This window comes from Leptopilina boulardi, unplaced genomic scaffold (assembly GCF_019393585.1).
Source record: "Leptopilina boulardi isolate dan_hultmark-lab unplaced genomic scaffold, ZJU_Lbou_2.1 LbouV2_121, whole genome shotgun sequence".
NCBI classification, from domain to species: domain Eukaryota; kingdom Metazoa; phylum Arthropoda; class Insecta; order Hymenoptera; family Figitidae; genus Leptopilina; species Leptopilina boulardi.
In genome coordinates, this window is record NW_026137665.1 from 2279206 (window position 1) to 2306804 (window position 27599).

Sequence of the window (27599 nt, forward strand, 5' to 3'; positions counted from 1 at the left end):
ATTTTTTTCTACACTTTTAGGTGTATTTTGTGCAAGAATATGCAATAAAATCGTCTGCCTAAGAAAAATTGAATTTTTTTGGAAATTTTTTTTTGGACCTGGATGACTTTTTGGTGGTAATAGAGGTCTTCCTCTACTCGGATTTGGCTGTCGATTTTTTTCTACACTTTTAGGTGTATTTTGTGCAAGAATATGCAATAAAATCGTCTGCCTAAGAAAAATTGAATTTTTTTGGAAATTTTTTTTTGGACCTGGATGACTTTTTGGTGGTAATAGAGGTCTTCCTCTACTCGGATTTGGCTGTCGATTTTTTTCTACACTTTTAGGTGTATTTTGTGCAAGAATATGCAATAAAATCGTCTGCCTAAGAAAAATTGAATTTTTTTGGAAATTTTTTTTTGGACCTGGATGACTTTTTGGTGGTAATAGAGGTCTTCCTCTACTCGGATTTGGCTGTCGATTTTTTTCTACACTTTTAGGTGTATTTTGTGCAAGAATATGCAATAAAATCGTCTGCCTAAGAAAAATTGAATTTTTTTGGAAATTTTTTTTTGGACCTGGATGACTTTTTGGTGGTAATAGAGGTCTTCCTCTACTCGGATTTGGCTGTCGATTTTTTTCTACACTTTTAGGTGTATTTTGTGCAAGAATATGCAATAAAATCGTCTGCCTAAGAAAAATTGAATTTTTTTGGAAATTTTTTTTTGGACCTGGATGACTTTTTGGTGGTAATAGAGGTCTTCCTCTACTCGGATTTGGCTGTCGATTTTTTTCTACACTTTTAGGTGTATTTTGTGCAAGAATATGCAATAAAATCGTCTGCCTAAGAAAAATTGAATTTTTTTGGAAATTTTTTTTTGGACCTGGATGACTTTTTGGTGGTAATAGAGGTCTTCCTCTACTCGGATTTGGCTGTCGATTTTTTTCTACACTTTTAGGTGTATTTTGTGCAAGAATATGCAATAAAATCGTCTGCCTAAGAAAAATTGAATTTTTTTGGAAATTTTTTTTTGGACCTGGATGACTTTTTGGTGGTAATAGAGGTCTTCCTCTACTCGGATTTGGCTGTCGATTTTTTTCTACACTTTTAGGTGTATTTTGTGCAAGAATATGCAATAAAATCGTCTGCCTAAGAAAAATTGAATTTTTTTGGAAATTTTTTTTTGGACCTGGATGACTTTTTGGTGGTAATAGAGGTCTTCCTCTACTCGGATTTGGCTGTCGATTTTTTTCTACACTTTTAGGTGTATTTTGTGCAAGAATATGCAATAAAATCGTCTGCCTAAGAAAAATTGAATTTTTTTGGAAATTTTTTTTTGGACCTGGATGACTTTTTGGTGGTAATAGAGGTCTTCCTCTACTCGGATTTGGCTGTCGATTTTTTTCTACACTTTTAGGTGTATTTTGTGCAAGAATATGCAATAAAATCGTCTGCCTAAGAAAAATTGAATTTTTTTGGAAATTTTTTTTTGGACCTGGATGACTTTTTGGTGGTAATAGAGGTCTTCCTCTACTCGGATTTGGCTGTCGATTTTTTTCTACACTTTTAGGTGTATTTTGTGCAAGAATATGCAATAAAATCGTCTGCCTAAGAAAAATTGAATTTTTTTGGAAATTTTTTTTTGGACCTGGATGACTTTTTGGTGGTAATAGAGGTCTTCCTCTACTCGGATTTGGCTGTCGATTTTTTTCTACACTTTTAGGTGTATTTTGTGCAAGAATATGCAATAAAATCGTCTGCCTAAGAAAAATTGAATTTTTTTGGAAATTTTTTTTTGGACCTGGATGACTTTTTGGTGGTAATAGAGGTCTTCCTCTACTCGGATTTGGCTGTCGATTTTTTTCTACACTTTTAGGTGTATTTTGTGCAAGAATATGCAATAAAATCGTCTGCCTAAGAAAAATTGAATTTTTTTGGAAATTTTTTTTTGGACCTGGATGACTTTTTGGTGGTAATAGAGGTCTTCCTCTACTCGGATTTGGCTGTCGATTTTTTTCTACACTTTTAGGTGTATTTTGTGCAAGAATATGCAATAAAATCGTCTGCCTAAGAAAAATTGAATTTTTTTGGAAATTTTTTTTTGGACCTGGGTGACTTTTTGGTGGTAATAGAGGTCTTCCTCTACTCGGATTTGGCTGTCGATTTTTTTCTACACTTTTAGGTGTATTTTGTGCAAGAATATGCAATAAAATCGTCTGCCTAAGGAAAATTGAATTTTTTTGGAAATTTTTTTTTGGACCTGGATGACTTTTTGGTGGTAATAGAGGTCTTCCTCTACTCGGATTTGGCTGTCGATTTTTTTCTACACTTTTAGGTGTATTTTTTGCAAGAATTTACAATAAAATCGTCTGCCTAAGAAAAATTGAATTTTATTGGAAATTTTTTTTTTGTCGTGGATGACTTTTTGGTGGTAATAGAGGTCTTCCTCTACTCGGATTTGGCTGTCGATTTTTTTCTACACTTTTAGGTGTATTTTGTGCAAGAATATGCAATAAAATCGTCTGCCTAAGGAAAATTGAATTTTCTTGGAAATTTTTTTTTGGACCTGGATGACTTTTTGGTGGTAATAGAGGTCTTCCTCTACTCGGATTTTGCTGTCGATTTTTTTCTACACTTTTAGGTGTATTTTGTGCAAGAATATGCAATAAAATCGTCTGCCTAAGGAAAATTGAATTTTCTTGGAAATTTTTTTTTGGACCTGGATGACTTTTTGGTGGTAATAGAGGTCTTCCTCTACTCGGATTTGGCTGTCGATTTTTTTCTACACTTTTAGGTGTATTTTTTGCAAGAATTTACAATAAAATCGTCTGCCTAAGGAAAATTGAATTTTTTTGGAAATTTTTTTTTGGACCTGGATGACTTTTTGGTGGTAATAGAGGTCTTCCTCTACTCGGTTTTGGCTGTCGATTTTTTTCTACACTTTTAGGTGTATTTTTTGCAAGAATTTACAATAAAATCGTCTGCCTAAGAAAAATTGAATTTTATTGGAAATTTTTTTTTTGTCGTGGATGACTTTTTGGTGGTAATAGAGGTCTTCCTCTACTCGGATTTGGCTGTCGATTTTTTTCTACACTTTTAGGTGTATTTTGTGCAAGAATATGCAATAAAATCGTCTGCCTAAGGAAAATTGAATTTTATTGGAAATTTTTTTTTGGACGTGGATGACTTTTTGGTGGTAATAGAGGTCTTCCTCTACTCGGATTTGGCTGTCGATTTTTTTCTACACTTTTAGGTGTATTTTTTGCAAGAATTTACAATAAAATCGTCTGCCTAAGGAAAATTGAATTTTTTTGGAAATTTTTTTTTGGACCTGGATGACTTTTTGGTGGTAATAGAGGTCTTCCTCTACTCGGTTTTGGCTGTCGATTTTTTTCTACACTTTTAGGTGTATTTTTTGCAAGAATTTACAATAAAATCGTCTGCCTAAGAAAAATTGAATTTTATTGGAAATTTTTTTTTTGTCGTGGATGACTTTTTGGTGGTAATAGAGGTCTTCCTCTACTCGGATTTGGCTGTCGATTTTTTTCTACACTTTTAGGTGTATTTTGTGCAAGAATATGCAATAAAATCGTCTGCCTAAGGAAAATTGAATTTTATTGGAAATTTTTTTTTTGTCGTGGATGACTTTTTGGTGGTAATAGAGGTCTTCCTCTACTCGGATTTGGCTGTCGATTTTTTTCTACACTTTTAGGTGTATTTTTTGCAAGAATTTACAATAAAATCGTCTGCCTAAGAAAAATTGAATTTTATTGGAAATTTTTTTTTGGACCTGGATGACTTTTTGGTGGTAATAGAGGTCTTCCTCTACTCGGATTTGGCTGTCGATTTTTTTCTACACTTTTAGGTGTATTTTTTGCAAGAATTTACAATAAAATCGTCTGCCTAAGGAAAATTGAATTTTTTTGGAAATTTTTTTTTGGACCTGGATGACTTTTTGGTGGTAATAGAGGTCTTCCTCTACTCGGATTTGGCTGTCGATTTTTTTCTACACTTTTAGGTGTATTTTTTGCAAGAATTTACAATAAAATCGTCTGCCTAAGAAAAATTGAATTTTATTGGAAATTTTTTTTTTGTCGTGGATGACTTTTTGGTGGTAATAGAGGTCTTCCTCTACTCGGATTTGGCTGTCGATTTTTTTCTACACTTTTAGGTGTATTTTGTGCAAGAATATGCAATAAAATCGTCTGCCTAAGGAAAATTGAATTTTATTGGAAATTTTTTTTTTGTCGTGGATGACTTTTTGGTGGTAATAGAGGTCTTCCTCTACTCGGATTTGGCTGTCGATTTTTTTCTACACTTTTAGGTGTATTTTTTGCAAGAATTTACAATAAAATCGTCTGCCTAAGGAAAATTGAATTTTTTTGGAAATTTTTTTTTGGACCTGGATGACTTTTTGGTGGTAATAGAGGTCTTCCTCTACTCGGTTTTGGCTGTCGATTTTTTTCTACACTTTTAGGTGTATTTTTTGCAAGAATTTACAATAAAATCGTCTGCCTAAGAAAAATTGAATTTTATTGGAAATTTTTTTTTTGTCGTGGATGACTTTTTGGTGGTAATAGAGGTCTTCCTCTACTCGGATTTGGCTGTCGATTTTTTTCTACACTTTTAGGTGTATTTTGTGCAAGAATATGCAATAAAATCGTCTGCCTAAGGAAAATTGAATTTTATTGGAAATTTTTTTTTTGTCGTGGATGACTTTTTGGTGGTAATAGAGGTCTTCCTCTACTCGGATTTGGCTGTCGATTTTTTTCTACACTTTTAGGTGTATTTTTTGCAAGAATTTACAATAAAATCGTCTGCCTAAGAAAAATTGAATTTTATTGGAAATTTTTTTTTGGACCTGGATGACTTTTTGGTGGTAATAGAGGTCTTCCTCTACTCGGATTTGGCTGTCGATTTTTTTCTACACTTTTAGGTGTATTTTTTGCAAGAATTTACAATAAAATCGTCTGCCTAAGAAAAATTGAATTTTATTGGAAATTTTTTTTTTTGTCGTGGATGACTTTTTGGTGGTAATAGAGGTCTTCCTCTACTCGGATTTGGCTGTCGATTTTTTTCTACACTTTTAGGTGTATTTTGTGCAAGAATATGCAATAAAATCGTCTGCCTAAGGAAAATTGAATTTTATTGGAAATTTTTTTTTTGTCGTGGATGACTTTTTGGTGGTAATAGAGGTCTTCCTCTACTCGGATTTGGCTGTCGATTTTTTTCTACACTTTTAGGTGTATTTTTTGCAAGAATTTACAATAAAATCGTCTGCCTAAGGAAAATTGAATTTCTTGGAAATTTTTTTTTGGACCTGGATGACTTTTTGGTGGTAATAGAGGTCTTCCTCTACTCGGATTTGGCTGTCGATTTTTTTCTACACTTTTAGGTGTATTTTTTGCAAGAATTTACAATAAAATCGTCTGCCTAAGAAAAATTGAATTTTATTGGAAATTTTTTTTTTGTCGTGGATGACTTTTTGGTGGTAATAGAGGTCTTCCTCTACTCGGATTTGGCTGTCGATTTTTTTCTACACTTTTAGGTGTATTTTGTGCAAGAATATGCAATAAAATCGTCTGCCTAAGGAAAATTGAATTTTATTGGAAATTTTTTTTTTGTCGTGGATGACTTTTTGGTGGTAATAGAGGTCTTCCTCTACTCGGATTTGGCTGTCGATTTTTTTCTACACTTTTAGGTGTATTTTTTGCAAGAATTTACAATAAAATCGTCTGCCTAAGAAAAATTGAATTTTTTTGGAAATTTTTTTTTGGACCTGGATGACTTTTTGGTGGTAATAGAGGTCTTCCTCTACTCGGATTTGGCTGTCGATTTTTTTCTACACTTTTAGGTGTATTTTTTGCAAGAATTTACAATAAAATCGTCTGCCTAAGAAAAATTGAATTTTATTGGAAATTTTTTTTTTTGTCGTGGATGACTTTTTGGTGGTAATAGAGGTCTTCCTCTTCTCGGTTTTGGCTGTCGATTTTTTTCTACACTTTTAGGTGTATTTTTTGCAAGAATTTACAATAAAATCGTCTGCCTAAGAAAAATTGAATTTTATTGGAAATTTTTTTTTGGACCTGGATGACTCTTTGGTGGTAATAGAGGTCTTCCTCTACTCGGATTTGGCTGTCGATTTTTTTCTACACTTTTAGGTGTATTTTTTGCAAGAATTTACAATAAAATCGTCTGCCTAAGGAAAATTGAATTTTTTTGGAAATTTTTTTTTGGACCTGGGTGACTTTTTGGTGGTAATAGAGGTCTTCCTCTACTCGGATTTGGCTGTCGATTTTTTTCTACACTTTTAGGTGTATTTTTTGAAAGAATTTACAATAAAATCGTCTGCCTAAGAAAAATTGAATTTTATTGGAAATTTTTTTTTTTGTCCTGGATGACTCTTTGGTGGTAATAGAGGTCTTCCTCTAATCGGATTTGGCTGTCGATTTTTTTCTACACTTTTAGGTGTATTTTTTGAAAGAATTTACAATAAAATCGTCTGCCTAAGAAAAATTGAATTTTATTGGAAATTTTTTTTTGGACCTGGATGACTCTTTGGTGGTAATAGAGGTCTTCCTCTACTCGGATTTGGCTGTCGATTTTTTTCTACACTTTTAGGTGTATTTTTTGCAAGAATTTACAATAAAATCGTCTGCCTAAGGAAAATTGATTTTTGTTGGAAATTTTTTTTTGGACCCGGATGACTTTTTGGTGGTAACAGAGGTCTTCCTCTACTCGGATTTGGCTGTCGATTTTTTTCTACACTTTTAGGTGTATTTTGTGCAAGAATATGCAATAAAATCGTCTGCCTAAGGAAAATTGAATTTTCTTGGAAATTTTTTTTTGGACCTGGGTGACTTTTTGGTGGTAATAGAGGTCTTCCTCTACTCGGATTTGGCTGTCGATTTTTTTCTACACTTTTAGGTGTATTTTTTGCAAGAATTTACAATAAAATCGTCTGCCTAAGGAAAATTGAATTTTTTTGGAAATTTTTTTTGGACCTGGATGACTTTTTGGTGGTAATAGAGGTCTTCCTCTACTCGGATTTGGCTGTCGATTTTTTTCTACACTTTTAGGTGTATTTTTTGCAAGAATTTACAATAAAATCGTCTGCCTAAGGAAAATTGAATTTTTTTGGAAATTTTTTTTTGGACCCGGATGACTTTTTGGTGGTAATAGAGGTCTTCCTCTACTCGGTTTTGGCTGTCGATTTTTTTCTACACTTTTAGGTGTATTTTTTGCAAGAATTTACAATAAAATCGTCCGCCTAAGAAAAATTGAATTTTATTGGAAATTTTTTTTTTGTCGTGGATGACTTTTTGGTGGTAATAGAGGTCTTCCTCTACTCGGATTTGGCTGTCGATTTTTTTCTACACTTGTAGGTGTATTTTTTGCAAGAATTTACAATAAAATCGTCTGCCTAAGAAAAATTGAATTTTATTGGAAATTTTTTTTTGGACCTGGATGACTCTTTGGTGGTAATAGAGGTCTTCCTCTACTCGGTTTTGGCTGTCGATTTTTTTCTACACTTTTATGTGTATTTTTTGCAAGAATTTGCAATAAAATCGTCTGTCTAAGAAAAATTGAATTTTTTTGGAATTTAGGGGTTTCTTAAGGGTGGTAAAAGGAGTCTTTCTCTACTTAAGGCGACTCCTTAAAAAAAAACAAAAAAATTTAATTTTTATTAGACAGACTTTTTCATTGCAATTTCTTGCACAAAATACACCGAAAACTGTAGAAAATAATTGACAGCCCGATGAAAGTGGGGGAAGACCTTTATTACCACCCTTAATGCAACTTTTTCAAAAAAAAATTTAATTTTTTTAGACTGACTGTTTTATTGCAATTTCTTGCACAAATTACACCCAAAAGTGCAGAAAAAAATTGAACTATTTGTCTGTACTCTAGACCACTGAATAGACAAAAAAAATGACAATTTTTACCTATTTTTCAATTTTGACAGCTTTAAACTGACAATTTGTCAATTTTGACCCTAATACAAATCCTTCATCAGCGACCGAAAATATCTAGAATGTTTATGGAGAAAATTTTAAATCACTGAATATTTGCACAGGAGCTTGAACAGACAAAAAAATTCCTTGTACTTTATTATTATTATTACCCACATGGCCGGTTTGCCCCAGTCTCCCCTATAATATCCAATATTTTAAAATAATTAAAAATTTCACAAACAACTTTTATTTAAATAATTTCTTGCTATTGCTTAATTAAAACAGTTGGACATTCAACACTGGGACAGGCAAAAATTGAAGTTTATGAAACGTGGATTTTGACGACACTGATTATAAGTTGTGTCAGCTGTACGCATGCGCATTTATACTTACACAGCGACTAAAAATGTGATTTTTTTATGCTAAAAAACAATAAAAAATTCAAAATTTATAATTAATAATTATTACAATAATTATTGTTCGAAAACATTTAAAAAGTAACACTTGATAGGAGAACGACTATTCAAATTTTGTTCCAAATTGTTTTTAGGTAATGACCAAATTATGACGTATGATCAGCAATACTGTAAATGTGAAAAAAAAGAATAGCAATTCTTTATATGAAACTTGATATCGTATTATAAAAATGTAAAATATATTATTAATTTATGAGTGTTTTGCAACATTTGTTAACGTTATTTAATGCAAAAAATATATATTTACAAAGTATGAAGCAGAATATTATTATTGAAATAATTATTCGGTTCTTAATAATAGGTGTCCCACTGTTAAACACAAACTTTCAAAACAAGAAAAATGTATCAAGTTTGAAAAACTTCAAATTTTTTTATTTAACAATATAATCTTAATAGAATATGTGCATTGTGTAGAAAAGAGTTCAAACTTTATGGTAATACCAAATAGTGTTCAAAAATATATAAAATTGACATATTAATATGTCTTTGAAAAAAAAAGTGTCCCACTGTTTGTCACTCTCCCCTATAAATAAAAGTAACATAGTAAGTTATAATTTTAAGTTTAAAGAACTAAAATATTTTCCAAATTTATAAAAATGGAATTTTTTTATACATGAATTAGTTGTAAAAATCAATTGTTAGAATTTTTATTTAATATAGAATTTTATTAAATTAATGATTTTCATTGAACCGATTTTCTATATTACAGAATTTTTATATAACCAAAAATTCACTAAAAATGTAGTAGTAGTATTTTAAAAAATGGTTATATGGAAATTCTATTAAATAATAATTCGAATAAATGAAAATTTATTAAAACTAGCGTCACATTTCTCTCTTGCTATAACGCTTATTGCTCGGCTGAAATTGTCATTGATATTGTTTACTTATTGCAGTTAATTTATATGTATTTAATTTTTTTGTTGTTTAATTAATATTAATATTTCGACAGTTTGTTCCATCACTGCGAAAATCCTTAATAATTGTTTTAATCGTTGGCACATTTGTTCAAAAGACATCCTAAGGATGTCATTTGGACTTGTGACAAAAACATCTTCAAGACGTCCTAAGAATGTTCAATGTCTTCGTTATTAGATTTCTTTGAGATGCCTTAAAGACATCTTTTGTTTTCAAACAATAAGCAAAATTAAATTAATTAACAATTTTTTACTTTACACAACACAGTTTTCCAAAAAGTCTCAAATTGAGACCAAAAATTGCATCAAATCTTTGCAACGTTTTGATGCACATAAGTTATATCAAAAAGAGATCATTTTGTGTATCATTTTTAGAAATGATACACGAAACGGTCTCATTTTTTGATGCAAAAAATTTAATCAATTTATATCAATCATGGCCGAATTGAATCGACTCAAAATTAAACGAATTTTTTTCAGATATTTTGGTAATAGTACAATTGCGGAGACCATTTCACTATTTAATTTGAAAATGAAAATAACAGAAAATCAAAGACAATGTGCAATTCGATAATTAAAAAGTGACAGCTTATAAACATAACCTAAAATGCATGAGAAAAAAATTGTCGATAAAATCAATATAGCCGAGCTTTTTAGAAGGTAGATGGCAGCACTCATCTATTTTCTTTCTTTAAATTTTTTCTGAATCGTTTTTATAAAAAGCAAAACTGCCATCTACCTTCTAAAAAGCTCGGCTATATTGATTTTATCGACAATTTTTTTCTCATGCATTTTAGGTTATGTTTATAAGCTGTCACTTTTTAATTATCGAATTGCACATTGTCTTTGATTTTCTGTTATTTTCATTTTCAAATTAAATAGTGAAATGGTCTCCGCAATTGTACTATTACCAAAATATCTGAAAAAAATTCGTTTAATTTTGAGTCGATTCAATTCGGCCATGATTGATATAAATTGATTAAATTTTTTGCATCAAAAAATGAGACCGTTTCGTGTATCATTTCTAAAAATGATACACAAAATGATCTCTTTTTGATATAACTTATGTGCATCAAAACGTTGCAATAGAAAAAGAGACAACCAAGTTTACTGTGTAATTAAATCAAACATAATTTTATTCTACACATTCAATTGCACACAGGAAAACCCTACACCGTTAACTATGAAAAAAAAAATTCTACACAATAATATGCGGAATAAAATTTAAAAACAAATAATAAAAATTCTAAACGATTTAATACTACAAAATATAACCGTACAAATTAAATTACACTCAGGAAAACCCTAGATTCTACACAGTCAATATGGCAACTCTTTTTTATGTTAATAGAGTTGCCATATTAACTGTGTAGAATCTAAAAAATTCTAATTAATCGTGGAGAGTTTTTCATTTAAAACTTTACTGTGTAGAATTTAAAAATTTATTGATTAAAAGGTCTAGCATTTAACTGTAGAATTTTATTTGCAAAATTAGTGGTGTAGAATTATTTTATGTACAATTTATCGTGTAGGATTATTAAAAATAAATTTTTTATTTTAGAATTTTATTCTGGTTATTATTATAAGGTGCAGAATCTTCTTGTGCAGAGTTAATCGTGTAGGGTTTTCCTGAGTGCAATTTAATTTGTACGGTTATATTTTGTAGTATTAAATCGTTTAGAATTTTTATTATTTGTTTTTAAATTTTATTCCGCATATTATTGTGTAGAATTTTTTTTTTCATAGTTAACGTTGTAGGGTTTTCCTGTGTGCAATTGAATGTGTAGAATAAAATTATGTTTGATTTAATTGTGTAAAGTAAAAAATTGTTAATTAATTTTATTTTGCTTATTGTCCAAGTGTAGGATTTTTTTTTTGTAAAATTATCGGTACGCAATTTTCTCGTGTAGGGTTTATTTGTGTAGAATCTATACCGCCTCCTTAGAAACTGCTGAAGATAAAAGTTATTGGAATTTTTCTAAGTTAAAGTCATTTCATTGAGAAGTGAAATCGTGAACTTTGTAGAGGTTCATATCTGTTTGACAATATTTCGTTTTCGTCGTATATCATATGTATATTGAATGGATATTCTAAAAATTGATTTTTAAACAATTTTTAATAACTTATTCATTATAAAAAAATTCCATTTTGATAAACTTGGAAATTTTTTTATTTTTTTAAACTTACGATTATAACATGGTGTTACATGTAGATAGTAATGTAGATAGTAATGTAGACATTAATGTATAGATAGTAATTGACCAAAAATTGGCTTTTCTAGAATCTGTTCCATTGCTTATTCCAGAGTCTGTTTCATTGCCTTTTCCAGAGCTTGAATTATTAATAGGGGAGTGTAAATAATTCCAGATTTCAATCTGTAATTACATATTGCGAAAATTTAATAATTTTTCTTATAAATTCCGTTATAGTACTATATAAATTATAATAAATTGTTGACAAAAATTTCAAGTTTTATGATTTCCATCAATGAATCTTTGATAAATTTTTGTCTTATGTACTTGGGGAATAACAAATCTTTAAAATATAATTTAAAATATTTTGTTTTTTAGTTATAAAATTAATGTATTTTTATTACTACAAATTGTTACACTTAAAATGTACCTTAAAGGGCTCCTTAGCCCTAGAAACTTCTTTTTTTTTGAAATAATAATAAATAATTTCAGAAAATAATAAAATTTTAGATTTTCCAAAAGGAATCATTCACATTGTGATACAAATTTTAGGTAATTCAGAGTATTTAGATCCACCTCCCCTCTGCGTGATACTTTTTCTATATATTTTGCACTATGTGAATATTTGTACTATGTGAATGGTCCCAATTTATAATAAATAAAATTAGAAGTACATAAATAAATTTTCGTTTGGAAATTTTATTTACCAATTCCTTTCTTGCATCATTTTCATATTCCTTGTTTTTTTTTCATCTGTACATTCAGAAATTATGCCGTTCATATCAATTTCAATAATTTCAAAATAACGAGCACACAAATGCAAATGATTACGTTGAGTATCACTAGAATCTGATGTAATATTTTTATACCAGCTCAATTGCTGTTTTAAGAGGTCAACATGTCTTTTTAACAGTATTTGTGAGAAATCAAATTCATTATAATAAGGACAGCGAAATTTCCAAATATTAACATATAGATTAGATACAACTTGCTCCAAAGAATATTTCATTCCCATCTGAATTTCTGTAATGCTTATATTCTGCAATTACATATTGAAAATATTTTTATTAATAGTCTAGTAAAAAAAATCATATTTATATATGTTACGAACAATGTCAATGTCGATGAAACAAATCCGATATTTTTATATGGGAAACTTCATGGATTTCCGCAAAGAAGAAATTTCAGCACATTGTAGGAGCTAGTATCCCTGTAATGTCAAGTACATGTTTTTTTTGCACGTCTGCTGTGCCTTTTGAAAACATTAGACCTTCTTTTTCAGCTTCACTGCTATATGTACCTCAAAAAAATCGTCTGCTTTTGCATAATAGTTACGCTGCAACAGGACGTCTGATAACTCAAAAAGGCAAGGAAGATCTGTTAAAAAAATGTACTTAACATTATATAGAGATACTAGAGCGTATATAATGTGCTGAAATTTTTTCCAAATCTAAAATTATATTTCTAGGTGCGAATTTTTGGTCGGCCCAAAGTTGGTCCAACTTCTCGTGCCATTGGTTGGTGCCTATAACCATACACATGATAACGGATTACTGTCCTTTTGTGACGATGGTTGGCCCGACAACTGATCCCAAACTAGGGCCAACCATTAAAAAATAATTAAAAAATTAAATTACTTATACAATTAACACATTATTATTATTATTATCGGAGACACTACATATAATCTACATACTTATTATAATTAAACACAATCGCTTACATACATTTTCGAAAATATTTAACGCTCGCTAACCATTATACTATGCTTATATGGGATTATAAAAAAAAATGCATTTAAAGGTTGCAACTGAAAAAACATAAATTTGAGGAACAGAGCAATCACCCAGTGTTTGCCCACTTGGAAAGATTCCCCGGAAAGGTTCTATCAGAATTCCGCAGGAACTTCCAACGTAATTCCGTCGGAATTCCATCGGAGTTTCAAAGAATTTCCGCCGGGATTCCGACGGAATTAGGACTCTAAAAATTTTGAAAAAAATTAATCGGAATTCCGTCGGAATCCCATCGGAAATTCTTTGGAACTCCGATGGAATTCCGACGGAATTACGTTGGAAGTTTCGGCGGAATTCTGATAGAACCTCCAGGGGGCACTTTTCGGGGAATCTTTCCAAATGGGTGGCCAACCAAAAATTTTAAGTTTATTAAACAACGTTCCCCGAAGTCTTGCCAACCGTCGGGCCAACCATCACCCAGTGTTAGGCCAACCAAAAATTTTAAGTCGTTTAAACTATGTTCCCCGAAGTTTTGTCAACTGTCGGACCAACCATCACCTAAAGTTTGTCCAACTAAAAATTTGAAGTCGATTAAAATACGTTCCCCGAAGTTTTACCAACTGTCGGGCCAACCATCACCCAGTGTTAGGCCAACCAAAAATTTTAAGTCGTTTAAACTACGTTTCCCAAAGTTTTGCCAACCGTCGGACCAACTTTGGTCCAAAGTTGGCCCGATGGTTGGCGAAATCCGCTTGCCATAATTGGCTTGCAAAGTCGGGCCAACTATGGCCAAATGTAACTGCCAAAGTTGGACAAACTTTGGCAACCGTAACTCTGGATGCCAAAGTTAAGCCAACTTTGGGTCAACCTTCAAACTCTGACAGCCACCCTAAATTCGCACCTGGGTTGGTTTTCCAGTAGATGTTCCTCTGTCACTAAAGGAACACAAACAATAATAAGTGTCATACAATCACAAATTATTGTTCTTTTTAATTTTATTTAATACTATATTGAAGAAAAATCGGTTTAAATTACACATTAATAGTTAAGAAATATTTATATGTATAAATAATACTTGCATATTTCAATCGGTCTTCAACGAGAAGGCCCTAAAAGGAAAAAATAAAATAAAAATATATATCAAATATTAAGGCCAAAATTTTTCGGACCGCGAATTTTACAATCAAACATATTCTAAAGTACTTTATATAAAGGAATAATAATTTAATAATTATTTTGAGTAGAGCATATTCTTTGTTTTTTGCGGATATAGTGTTAAAATGGGGTTTTAGAGAGGTTAAAAAGGGTTAAAGTACCAAAAATAAAATATGCCTAGAATCGCCTGAAACTTTTTACTGGGGGGTTTTTGGGGTTGCTGATTATACGAATCTGATGTTAGTTTCTCAAAATTTAAAATAGAAGAATATTTAAAATTTACTTTAAAATTATTGAAAACTACTTTCTTACACTGATAAAAAAAATTTAGTGTTTGCATCCAAATTGTTTGGTTAGGAAATTTTGGTTCTTGTAACAAAATTTTGGTTGGCTGAAACAAAGTCATAGAGTTATCTCAACCAAACATTTGGTTAGGCCAACAAAATTATTTGGTTGAACATTTTTAAATTGCAACCAAAATTTGGTTACGACAACAAAATAATTTGGTTAACACAATAAAATAGTTTGGTTTAAAAAACTAAATGATCGTTTTTTGTCCTAACCAAAATTTGGTTGCGACAACCAAATAATTTGATTCGCTTTCAGCTCATAGCTTAAGAGTATACAGTTAATTTAAATCTCTCACATGGATGGGTAGTCCTGTGGTTAGAGCTTCCGACCTTCAGTTTTAAAACAGAGGTTCGATCCCAGACGGAGATGAGATTTTTCAAAGTCCACAAATATTTCAATTGGATAAATTTAAATATAAATTCAATGTTAAAATGATAATAAATAAATAATGAAATAAATAAAATAGATAAAAAGAAAAGAAATAAGGTGGAATAAAATTTTTAATTTTACAAAAAAAACTGTTTGTTTGATCAACCAAACATTTTTGTTATGCCATCAAAAAATACTCAACCAAATTTTTTTGGTTGAATGAAACAAATAGTTTGGTTGCTTAAATACCAACAAAATTCTTTTGTTGGCCCAACCAAATTTTGCGGTTGCTCTGACTAAACATTTTTCTCAGTGTAAGAGTTATTTTAAATACGTTAAGTTTATTCAAAATTCGTCCGCTATATTGAATCCGCCATTTTGAATTTTGATAAACTGACATCGAACTTGTAATCAGCGACCCCGAAAACCCCTGAGTTAGGGCATATGGTTTAGCTTTTAATTTCTACTGCTAATCAGTGAAATATGACTGATTCAGATTTAGAGAGTAATTTTGCATTTTAAAAATAATATTTAATTTTATAAATTAAAGGTGGTGATATATTATTTTTTTATATTAAGATTTTATTTTTCTTTATAACTAACCCAAATTTTGGTTTCCTCTATCGTTAAATTTTTAGCCTCGTTTGTACATGGTTTATCCTTTATACCAGTGACAAAATTTATTAATTCTTCTAATTTTTCAAGGTTTATAATCTCTTCAAGTGTAGGATTGAAGAAGTTTTTAATGGTGTCATTAGTTTTTTCACAATTTTTTATGATACCGAAATTTGAATAGAAAGTAATAAAATATTTCTCTCTAATTTTCTGTTCCTATAAATATTTTCAAAAATAAAAAAAATAATCGTTTTTATTACAGAAAAATAAAAATCCAAGGATAACGCAATATTTAATAATAATCTTTCAAATAAAGGCAAAATAATTTTTTATATCTTTTAACATATGTCTAAAACTATTTTTTTTTTTGAAAACATTAAAATACAGTCAAAATAATAGTTCTTCGAATTTTTTAGAAGAGTTTTAAAATAACGTTTTTTTTTTGATAAATTAAATTTACAAGCAAAATAATAATTTCTAAATTTTAATACAAAGTTTAAAACTTTATTTTCGACAAGAATAAAAATAGTTCTATTCTATGTGTTATATGTTATTTTAAATAAATATAATGTTTTTATGTTAAAATGATTGAAGTGACATAAATAAAAGCTAATTGGTATTTTTATTGTTAAAAGAGATAAATGCTTTTATATTTTATTTATTTCTCATAAAGAGATTAACATTCTTGTTTTAATAACAAGAAATTTGATTAAATGCATTTACACAATTCTATAGTTATATTTACTTTAAAATATGATTTCTTAATTTTTATTATATTAAAACTTTTACCATTAGAATAATAGCAGAATTTATTACTACAAATGAGCAGCTAATAATAAGGAATAAACTTTTAAAATATTTATACATTTTTCTCATTTCAAATTGAAATTGAACTTTACAAATTTTGAAAAATTTCTAAAACTCTTGCTTTACATACCGACACTTTTAATGTTTTTTTTTTAATATAGCTGTAAAAAAGCAATATGTGAAACGTGTATCAATAGTCTTTCAATGATAAATTACATTACTTTTTATAACTCTAGATAAAAATAAATGCACCAATGATTATTATCATATACGATGAATTTTATATTATAAACGAGATTATAAATATATGTATAGGTAATAATAAAATAATATATGATTTAATAAACAAAAACCGATTTTTTCAAGTCTTCTTTTTATTTGCAAGAAAGCTGGATTCATATCATAGTTGGGTCAAATCATGCCTAAAAAATCAAAGTTGTCCCCTAGGTTTTCGATTTCGATGAAACTTTGGGAAAATGTAGTGAAATACATGCTAATGAAAAGTCTAAAAGCGATTTTTGAAAAACTTGAAAAAGAAACAAAAGTTAATTTAATTTTTTATAAAATTATTTATAACAATTTTTTTATCATGAAAAACAATTTTATAGTACCTAAGTTGATAGATTAGGGAAATTATTAAAAATTTTTATATAAGAACAGTAAAATTTCTAAAAAAAATATATGAAATTTAAAAAAATTTGTTTAAAATAATTGTTTATAACAATTATTTTTTAATGTAAACAAAATGGATTTATCCTTAAAACAAAGTTTAAATCATTTGGAAAAGTTTATCAATTGTTTTTGCTGTTACATTTCGTAAAAAAAAATAATTTTTAAGAATTCAATAAATATGTGTTATTTGTTTATTTAAAAATATAAATAATTAATAATTAAGCAGTAAAAACGAACCGATTTGTCTTATATTTATCACTGATCATTAGCCAAGAGGAAATATTCAATTCTGTTAAAATTTACGGGCTATTAGTACTTTTGAACAGCAGCTTGCATATAGCGACTAGCATTGAAAGCGCAGTTCGCCGCTGCGCGAAAAGACAAAAAATTCAATATCTCGGAAAGTTTAAGAGTCTCCATCGATTTTTTTTTATGAAAATACTCGTGAGATCATAAGGAATCGAAATATAAGTATTAGAAAAAAATTAAAGATACGCTTATCAAAGAAAAATTTGTTTAAACAATAATTTTTAATTTTTTTTGTTAAAAAAAAAAATTTTTTTTTTTGTAAATTTTTTTTCTAAATTGTTAGCTAATAATACGTATTCCCTGAAAAAATCATTAAAATCAATTCGTTTTTTTGAGATATAAATTTTTCAAAATTTCAAAAAAAAATTTAAAAGTCCTGTAAATCCCAAAATTTTCAAAAATCGCTTTAAGACTTCGATGAAATTTATCAAAAAAAAAAAAGTTGTAAAACTTATTACAAAAATTTGAAGAAATATTATTTTGACTGTACTTTAATTTTTTTCAAATAGAAAAGTTTTAAACTCATTAAAAGATAAAAAGGAAATTATTTTGCCTTTATTTAAAAGTTTACTAAATATTGTTATCTATGGATTTTTATTTTTCAGAAATAAAAAATATATGAACATTGAAAGGTTTAAAAACAATTATTATTGCTTGCATTTTTATATTTTTTTTTATGACAAAAATTTTGAAATCATTGATATGAATAAAAAAATATTATTTGTGACTGTATTAGATGTGAGAAAGTAGTAGGGATAAGAATGAACCAATGAGAATTAAAAAAATAATTGTAAAATATATACTTTGATTTTCTTTATTTAGAATTTGATAAAATTTTAAAATTACATATACATTCTTTTCATTTTCTTCAAATATGTAAATTTGATAAGAAATAAAATTTTTTGTAAAAAAAAAAATTGATTGTTTTATAAAACTAAAAAAATTTATAAAATAGAATCTATCAATTTTTTTTTCAAAGATTGATAGATTCTATTTTATATTCACCAACCGAGTGACAACTTTATCACCTGATAAATGATCTTATATTTTTGAAGAAAATTTTTGTGCAAATTTCCTTATTTTTTTGTGTTTGGATTCAAAGTAGGGCTTAAAATTTAATTAAAATATCAAAAAATTTTGAAATTGCTCTAATTTTATTAAAGTTTTTAAAACTCTTCAAAATATGTTAATTTCAGTTTTTAAAGGGTAATTGTGTGAAAACAAATTTTATTTTGCTTTAATTAAAATAATCAAAAAAGTATTTTTTTTCTATTTTTTTTTTTAATTTTTTAAATCGAACTAGACCCTCTTTAGCTTTTTCAACCAGTCGCTTTTATTTACCTATAAAGACTTAAATTAATTTGCCAGAAATTAAATTTGATCAAATCTTAATTTGTGCAAAATTAAAATTCCTCTAAATTAATATTCTTCAAAATTAATATTCTACGAGACAACCTTTCGATCAAATCGAATGTCTGGTTAATTATTTTTCTAAATTGCTGTCGGTTCTAAAATTTTTATGCTGTGATATCATTTTAACCCTTTCAGTCCCAAATTAATTTGAGATGACCTAAATTTTTTTTAAAGGCTGTAAACATGTGGCTAGGGTTTTCTTTTTCTTTTTTTTATGTTTTTTAACTTTTTTTTAAAACTTAAAAATTTTTTTTCTTTGGTTAATTTGCATAATATTACCTGTAAGCAACATTGGACTTTAAAGGGTTAAACAAATTTTTAGCGAAACTATAATGATTAAGGTTTTTTGTCTCAAAACCAGAGTTTGGAATTGAAAAACTTTATTAGACTAAATGAAAAACATTCGTGCAATATTTATTTTTAAAAATCAAGGAACTCATGCATGACATATATCAAAAAAAATGTTCATGTTGCCGGAAAGCAACACTGGTCCTCAAAGAGTTAAATAGGTATATGTACATTTATTATAACAATTTTTTAATCCAAAAAATAACATTTTTAATAAAATTTAATAAATGTTAAAAATTTTAAAGCAATAAAAAGGCACGTGTAAAAAAAGTGAATCGATATAAAAAAAAGGTTCGTGAAACAGTAATAAAAAATTATCATTCAACAACTCTGAATAGAAAAAATTAATAAAATTTAGTTTGATAAACGAGACTCATGAAAAAGCTCTAAAATAAATTTTTTAGAATTATGATTTAATAGAATCTTATTCTGTTGAATATTATTTTTGCAGAATTTAAAATTTTTTATATTATATTAATTGGCACAATTTTCATTAAACCGATTATCAATGTTGCATCAGAAATTTTATTTAGCCGATAATTAGTTTGCCAGAATAATTAAATTTGATCGTATCTTAATTTGTACAAAATTTTAAAATATTTTAAATATTTTAAAGGTACCAGGGGCCAACGAATACCTATTAAATATTAATTATAAAAACACAGGCCTCGAATCAACTTAAAGACACAAAAAGTCGTTTTAGTCGATTCATATTCCAAAAAAAGTGGATTTGTTTTTTATTTTAACAAAAATATTTTACAGATTTTTAAATAAAAAATTTTTTTTTTTAATAATAATCCTTTTCGAAGGGTTAAAGTTGAAATTTTTAGAAATAATTAAATTTCAAAAGATATTGTTAATTTTCAAATAATTATTAAATTTTACAGAACTAAAAATAATTTATCAAACAATTTTTGGAAAACATTTTTTAAATTTAATTGAATTTTCAAAGATTTAAAATTGAGATTTTTGAAATTAATTGAAACTTTAAGTATTTTGTAATTAAAATTTTAGATGATTTCACTGAAAATTTATTAGAAAATGCGGACAAAATACAATAATTTGAAAATCATTTTTAATTGAAAAATGGTTTCATATAGATGAAATTTCAAAGAATATTATTAGAATAGTTAAAAATAATTAAATTTCCTTAGAGTTATATTTAAATTATTAAATTTCCCTGCCGATGGTTGTCCACTGCCAAGAATCGTGTAAATTCTGGGTAGACCTTGTCGTGGTGGTGGGGCTTTTTACTAAAGGACAACCAGTAACCAGGGTGGTTCCCTGACCAAATAATCCAAAAATTCTATACGAAATGAGTAGGGAAATTAGTGTTTTAACCCAAAGAGGAACCCCGCAAGGGGACAATACTCCCACTGATTCTGATCGGGTGAAAGCCTCGGTAGTCAGTGCAGGCCAAATTTTGGGGGTGGCCAAATCAATTATGGAAGGGACAGTACCACGAGCAACTGCGAAGATAATGTTCGGAAGCAGTTGGAGTTGATACCGCAAGTGTTGGAGGGCATGCGTCATGCCTGCAAAAAACAGAAAAATATAAGCAGGGACGTCCAGGACGGTATTGTGGCCCTGAGGAGGGCATTTGATATAGTACGCAAGAATCTGCGGTTTGTATCGGATCCCTTCTTAAATCAGGACCAACCAAGGATGAGTCCTGGAACGCCCGTGCATCAGAAGCAGAATGCAGAAAAGCGGCTTTGCACTAGTGACGCCAAAAAGAGTCAAAGAGACTGTGGAAGTCCGGAGATGAGCTCTCAGCTTGTGTCTCAAGAAGAAAAGAGAGTCAAGCGGTAGGAGGTTTCTGCTGATACACCAGCAATGGAGACTCTTCAGCAAGAGGTTGTCTCAAAAGAGACAACTAAAAAGACCTATGCAGTGGTAAGCAAAGAAAATGCTGTAGTTGTTGGCGGCGGCTTCAAGGTGGTCGCCAATAAGAACTGAGAGATGCTCGAAAGAAGAAGACCTCAAAGAAGAAAGAGGAAAGCGAATTAAAGAAGCGCCCCACAAAACTTAGAACCACGGAGGCTGTTAGGATTTCGGCATTGAACCCAGAGTCCTATGTCGAGATCCTGAAGCTGATGAAAACTTCGGTTAAACCAGAAGAAAACGGCACCGAGGTTCTAAGAATTAGGAGAACCTTAAAAAAAGAGGTTCTCCTTGTGGTGAAAAAAGGAGGTGAAACTTCTAAACTCGCAGGAGCAATTACCTCTGTCCTCCGTGACAAAGCTAAGTGATAAATTTATATTTATTTATTTTTCAATTTTTCTTTTACAATGTAGAAGAACAGTAAACTGATAACAATTATTTTATAAGACACTTCACAAGTAACTATACATATAACAACGTAATTAAAATTAATAATCCGTCAACTGGGGTTACTTCAGAAAGTTTAGAGTAACTAAAGAAACTTAAAATTTTCATCTTACCAAATTAATATTATTACTTTTCAATTATTATATCGAAGTATATAATCGTGGGAAGCATAAATAAGTTTTAAAAATCAATTGTTAGAATTTTCATTTAATAGAATTTCATTAGATATATAATTTAGCAATTGACTCAAAAGAAAAAAGACTTTGTTTTCAGTTCTTTTTAATGTCTGTCTCATTGGTAGGGGGACACTTTTCCCAATCCGTGTTTCTCAACGCCTTTTTTCCCAATGTCCATTTTTCCCAATGAAAATATTTCCCAATGGTCATTTTTCCAATTTAATAAGCGTTATAAAATTACAAATTATTGTTCTTTTACACATTATTAGTAGAGAAATGTTTATAACACTTACAAGCATCAATCGATAGTGAATAACATTGCTCTGAAGGAAAAAAAAATAAAACAAAGATATATTATATCAAATATTAAAGCCAAAATAAAGAGTATTTAAAGAATTTGTCATTTTTATGAAATATTTTCAATAATTCTTCATATTTAATTTAATTTCTTTTTGTATTTACACTGTAAACTTGATGGTATCATTATGGAATGCAACGTTTTGATTATAAGGTATCAAATTGATCCAAAAATTTGAATCATTTGAAAATTTTTAATTATTTTTGTGGTTCAAGTAATTATCAATAATTTATTTATTATAAATGAACAAAATTTAAGTAATGCACGCTTGATAAATATTTCTAATGCGTTGTCAATTAATGCAATTAATAATTTCCTATTACACAATATCATAATCGACATATATGACATTTGTAAACAAACAGGGTTGGGAAACAAGAGCCCAAAATATGTTCGTCCAAAGCAGAGTTGGGTAGGATTGAAATTCGCTTTGGGCGAATACAGTGAATAAATTAATTAATAAACTTGTCAATAAGAACATGCCAGCCATGACAGTTATAATTTGATACCAATTCAGGTATCAAAAAATGATCCCATATTCTGGATCATTTCTTGAAAATGATCCAAATATTTAGATCAATTTGATACCTTATATCGAATCAAAACGTTGCATTCCAAAATGATACCATCAAGTTTACAGTGTATTATATGCACAACTATATTTCAATGTGTTAGAAAAAAAGAATCATCATTAAATCAGTAAGTCATTAAAAAAAAATAATACCCCCAATGATGATTCAGTCACACAAAAAAAATTCATGTTCTGAGCTCGAGGTTAAATCATGACAATTTTATATTTTTGGGGTCGCTGAAACCGAATCTGCAGTCTACTTAACCCCATCTCGTTAGTCTTTTGACATAACATTAAAAAAAACATTAAAAGAAATCAAATTTTGGTATTTTTCCAAAGTGATTTAATTTTAATGTTCTTTTTTACGCTTATAATAAAATAGAAAAACAAACAATGTAAACAATTATTAGATCATTTATTACGTATCTTCTACAATATTCTGCCTATTTATATTTGTTTAAATAATTAAATTTAATTTTAATCATTAAAATTATTAAAATCTACTTGAATGATTACAATTTTAATTGCTCTTTTGACAACTACGATCACAACGCGAAGCAAGCTATTATGAGTCGCTGCAGTACTTAAATAATTTTTGAAAAAAAAATATTTTTTATTTTCTGAATGCTATGAAGCAAGGATTTTTCTTCAAAGGTACAAAAAGAAAAGATACGAATTTTAAACATTTAATTTTTTGCCATTTGGCCAGCTTTTTTGCGATTCCGACCACTGTGCACCACTCGAAATATCGTAGAAGTATAATTAATTCACTAAAATAAGAGATACAATTTTTATCTCTGACAAAAACGTTACAAATAAAAAAATTTTTCTCCAAAATTTAATATTCTGTTTCACTGGCGAAAGAGTGCTAATAAAAAAATTTTATCAATGCACAAAGAACTTTGATACATATATATACAAAAAGCTTTAGTCAAATCTACAATGCAGTTCCGTATAAACATTTTTTGAAAATTTCATATTTTCCATCCAAATATAAACCAGTGTTAAAATTGTCATTATAGTCCCCGATATTAATAGAGCGTTTAAATGGCCCGCAATAGTTTTAATTAACAATGAAATTATATCATGATCCTTCGTTGGACTTTGGCGGTATTCCCGAACGGTTATCTCGCAAATGTAATTTTTCGAAATTTTTTCCGAATTTGTTTTCTAGTGTAGCTCAGCATCCGCTGGACCAATCAAAAAGTGCGCCAAACATTTTTTGTTTGAAAGTTTTTGACTATTTTACTGGTGATATTCCCGAAATATTATCTCGCAAATTTAATTTTTTGAAAATTATTCCAAAATTTATTTAAGTGTAGCTCAGCATCCGCTGGACCAATAAAAAAGTGCGCCATACATTTTTGTTTGGAACTTTCTTCTAATGACTTTGGCTGCATTCCCGAACGATTATCTCGCAAATTTAATTTTTCGAATTTTTTTCTCAACTTTATTTGAATGTAACTCAGCAGCCGCTCACAGTAAACTTGGTTGTATCTTTTTCTATTGCAACGTTTTGATGCACATAAGTTATATCAAAAAGAGATCGTTTTGTGTATCATTTTTAGAAATGATACACGAAACGGTCTCATTTTTTGATGCAAAAAATTTAATCAATTTATTTATATCAATCATGGCCGAATTGAATCGACTCAAAATTAAAGGAATTTTTTTCAGATATTTTGGTAATAGTACAATTGCGGAGACCATTTCACTATTTAATTTGAAAATGAAAATAACAGAAAATCAAAGACAATGTGCAATTCGATAATTAAAAAGTGACAGCTTATAAACATAACCTAAAATGCATGAGAAAAAATTTGTCGATAAAATCAATATAGCCGAGCTTTTTAGAAGGTAGATGGCAGTTTTGCTTTTTATAAAAACGATTCAGAAAAAATTTAAAGAAAGAAAATAGATGAGTGCTGCCATCTACCTTCTAAAAAGCTCGGCTATATTGATTTTATCGACAAATTTTTTCTCATGCATTTTAGGTTATGTTTATAAGCTGTCACTTTTTAATTATCGAATTGCACATTGTCTTTGATTTTCTGTTATTTTCATTTTCAAATTAAATAGTGAAATGGTCTCCGCAATTGTACTATTACCAAAATATCTGAAAAAAATTCGTTTAATTTTGAGTCGATTCAATTCGGCCATGATTGATATAAATTGATTAAATTTTTTGCATCAAAAAATGAGACCGTTTCGTGTATCATTTCTAAAAATGATACACAAAACTATCTCTTTTTGATATAACTTATGTGCATCAAAACGTTGCAAAGATTTGATGCAATTTTTGGTCTCAATTTGATACTTTTAGGAAAACTGTGCTGGACCAATCAAAAAGTGCGCCATACATTTTTTGTTCGAAACTTTTTCGTTTTTTTTTTTGGTGGTATTCTGGAGCGATTATCTAGGAAATTTAATTTTTCGAAATTATTTCACAACTTTATTTTATTTCATAACTTTAACTTTATTTCAATCTTAACCTCGTGTTCCACGAATGCTCCGCTAAATTCGTGGAGCATTCGCATCATGGAATCTGCCGGGGTTATTCCATACAACTTTGCATCTTTAGAAATTAGAATAAACATCTTTGTCGACGAGTGAGGATCATTGTCGAGATCTTTCATTCATTTTTAAAAATCATTCTCGATTCTCAACATTTGTAATTCGCGATTTACTTTACAATTTCTAGTTTGACATACCAAAAAATTCATTATACACATGAAGACACACAAAATTTTAAGAATATATCAAATGTATTATGTAATTCTTTGGTATCATTGATACCTCGACTTCGACTCCCCAAACGTTTGAAAGTTTCAGTTCCTATTACACAGAAAAAACGCTGGGTAAATTTTGTTGCGGGTAATTTTCACCAATGCTAATTCACATAGACGGTGGCGCCCTCAACTAGGATAAAATTTGTTGCAGGTAATTTTTATACCGGTTTTGGGGTAAAAATTCTACTTTTTTTTCGTGTGTAAACGCATGGTATCATTAAAAAAATGTTATAAATGTTTAGGAATTATTCATTTATATTTGGAAAGCACTGTTGGTTTATTGATAAAACAGTGCATATTTCCTGAAAATTTCATTAAGAAATTCTAAATATTGGACTGCAGCGAAACAAGGTAAGTCACGGTGCGCCAGAAGGTGGTTTAAATAAAAATGAATTGGCACTTAAAAATTCTTTTTGATTATGATTCTTACATGAATAACAAACATTTCTCAATAGTTTTTAAAATCAGTTTACGTGCCCGATTTAAATATAATTGAGTTTTTATATAAAAACAGTGTTTTATGGGGAATCAGAATTTATTTAATCTAATAAATACTGTAATAAATGATAAAATAATTACTTATTTTTAATTTTACATACCCAGATAACCAAGCGTACTAATCGTTATTTACGAGTACGGCGTACTAGTATTATACTAGTTTTATACAAGTACAAAATAATTATATATGTCGTACCAGTACGGTACTAGTACAATAAAAGTATGTCGTACTGTTAGAATTGTAAAATATGATTACTCGATAAAAGTATAGTACTAGTACAATACCAGTACGTCGTACTTCTGAAATAAGAAGCACAACATACTTGTACGATACAAGTATAATACTGGTACGTCGTACTGGGAATCTTTGCTGGTAATGCCAACCCAACCTCACTTTCTTGACAATTGTCAAATATGAACGCGTCACTGAAAACGGTGCATTAAATGTTGGTGAAAAAAGTCGTTTATGATGCAGCAAAAGAGTTTTAACGTTTGTAACTTGTGCTTCTGTACTCATCTTGAATATCCGAGATTAAATTTATATTAAATTATCGATCTTTATAAGATTTATATTCTTTTACTTTGACATGGTGCCATGGTGTTATTTCATTGAAAAACATCAAAATCTTTTACATTTATAATGAGAAAAATTCATAAATTCGGTCTTGATCATATTGATATATTTTTAAATTCAATTGTGTGTTATTTCGTTATAGTTTTTCTTATACATATAACATATTTATAGGTTAGGATGTGATAATATGTTTTTCAAAGCAATTTATAACATCAAGTTTAAAATTCTTTTGAAATAATGTTTAAATGTAAAGAAATAATCAATTAATATTTGATAAAGTTAAGTAATTAAAATAATATAAAATACCAGATATTTTAAGATAAGTGAGAATACAAGTTACATATATGATGTAAATAAAAAAAATGATTCAATAAAAATGAATTATTATTATTTCAGTTCTCCCACAGATTTTCTTTTGAATAATAAATGAAAATAATGAAAATACTATTGTGGGAAGAGAAAGGGGAGGGTATATAATATTTTATATTGTACATCATACTAGTATTGTACCAGTACAATAACAGTACGTTATACTAAGTCACAAAAGTTTTCAGTACGTCGTACTCGTATAGTACTCGTATTCTACCGATATTGCATACCGGTACGCCGTACTAGTACAGTACCTGGTACCGTGCGAAGGTACATGGCTGGTACAGTACTAGTACGTCTAGTACGTCGTACTAGTATTATACTACTACCGTACTAGTACGTGTGTTATCTGGGTATAAATAATTATATTGCTGTAGTGTTTGTATCCGATTTTAAAAAATTAAATTATAATTCAATTCAATTATTTTTGTAGACCAATTATATACCAATTATATTATTTCATGTTTTGAAATTTGTGGCCTTAGGTCTTTATTAAGAGAATTACGTTATTTTCAATATGTCAAAAATTTTGTTAAATTATTTATTTTCAAAATCTTTTGTCTATGCATTTCACCATGAACATGGATCTTAAGGAATAGAATTACAAAAACAATTTTTTATGTCATTATAATAATGATTCT

The 27599-nt window shown here is 28.9% G+C and overlaps 1 protein-coding gene across 1 annotated transcript; it reads right to left on the minus strand.

The window, feature by feature from the left end:
* Positions 1–8756: 8756 nt before the first annotated feature.
* Positions 8757–16674, minus strand: LOC127286392 (uncharacterized). The gene is made up of 6 exons (XM_051312804.1): positions 16533–16674; positions 15732–15959; positions 14333–14362; positions 12228–12559; positions 11516–11703; positions 8757–8934 (listed from the first exon to the last, which is right to left on the minus strand). Coding segments are annotated over exons 1-5 (678 nt in total). The 5' UTR covers positions 16620–16674; the 3' UTR covers positions 8757–8934; positions 11516–11702.
* Between the last annotated feature and the right edge of the window lie 10925 nt (positions 16675–27599).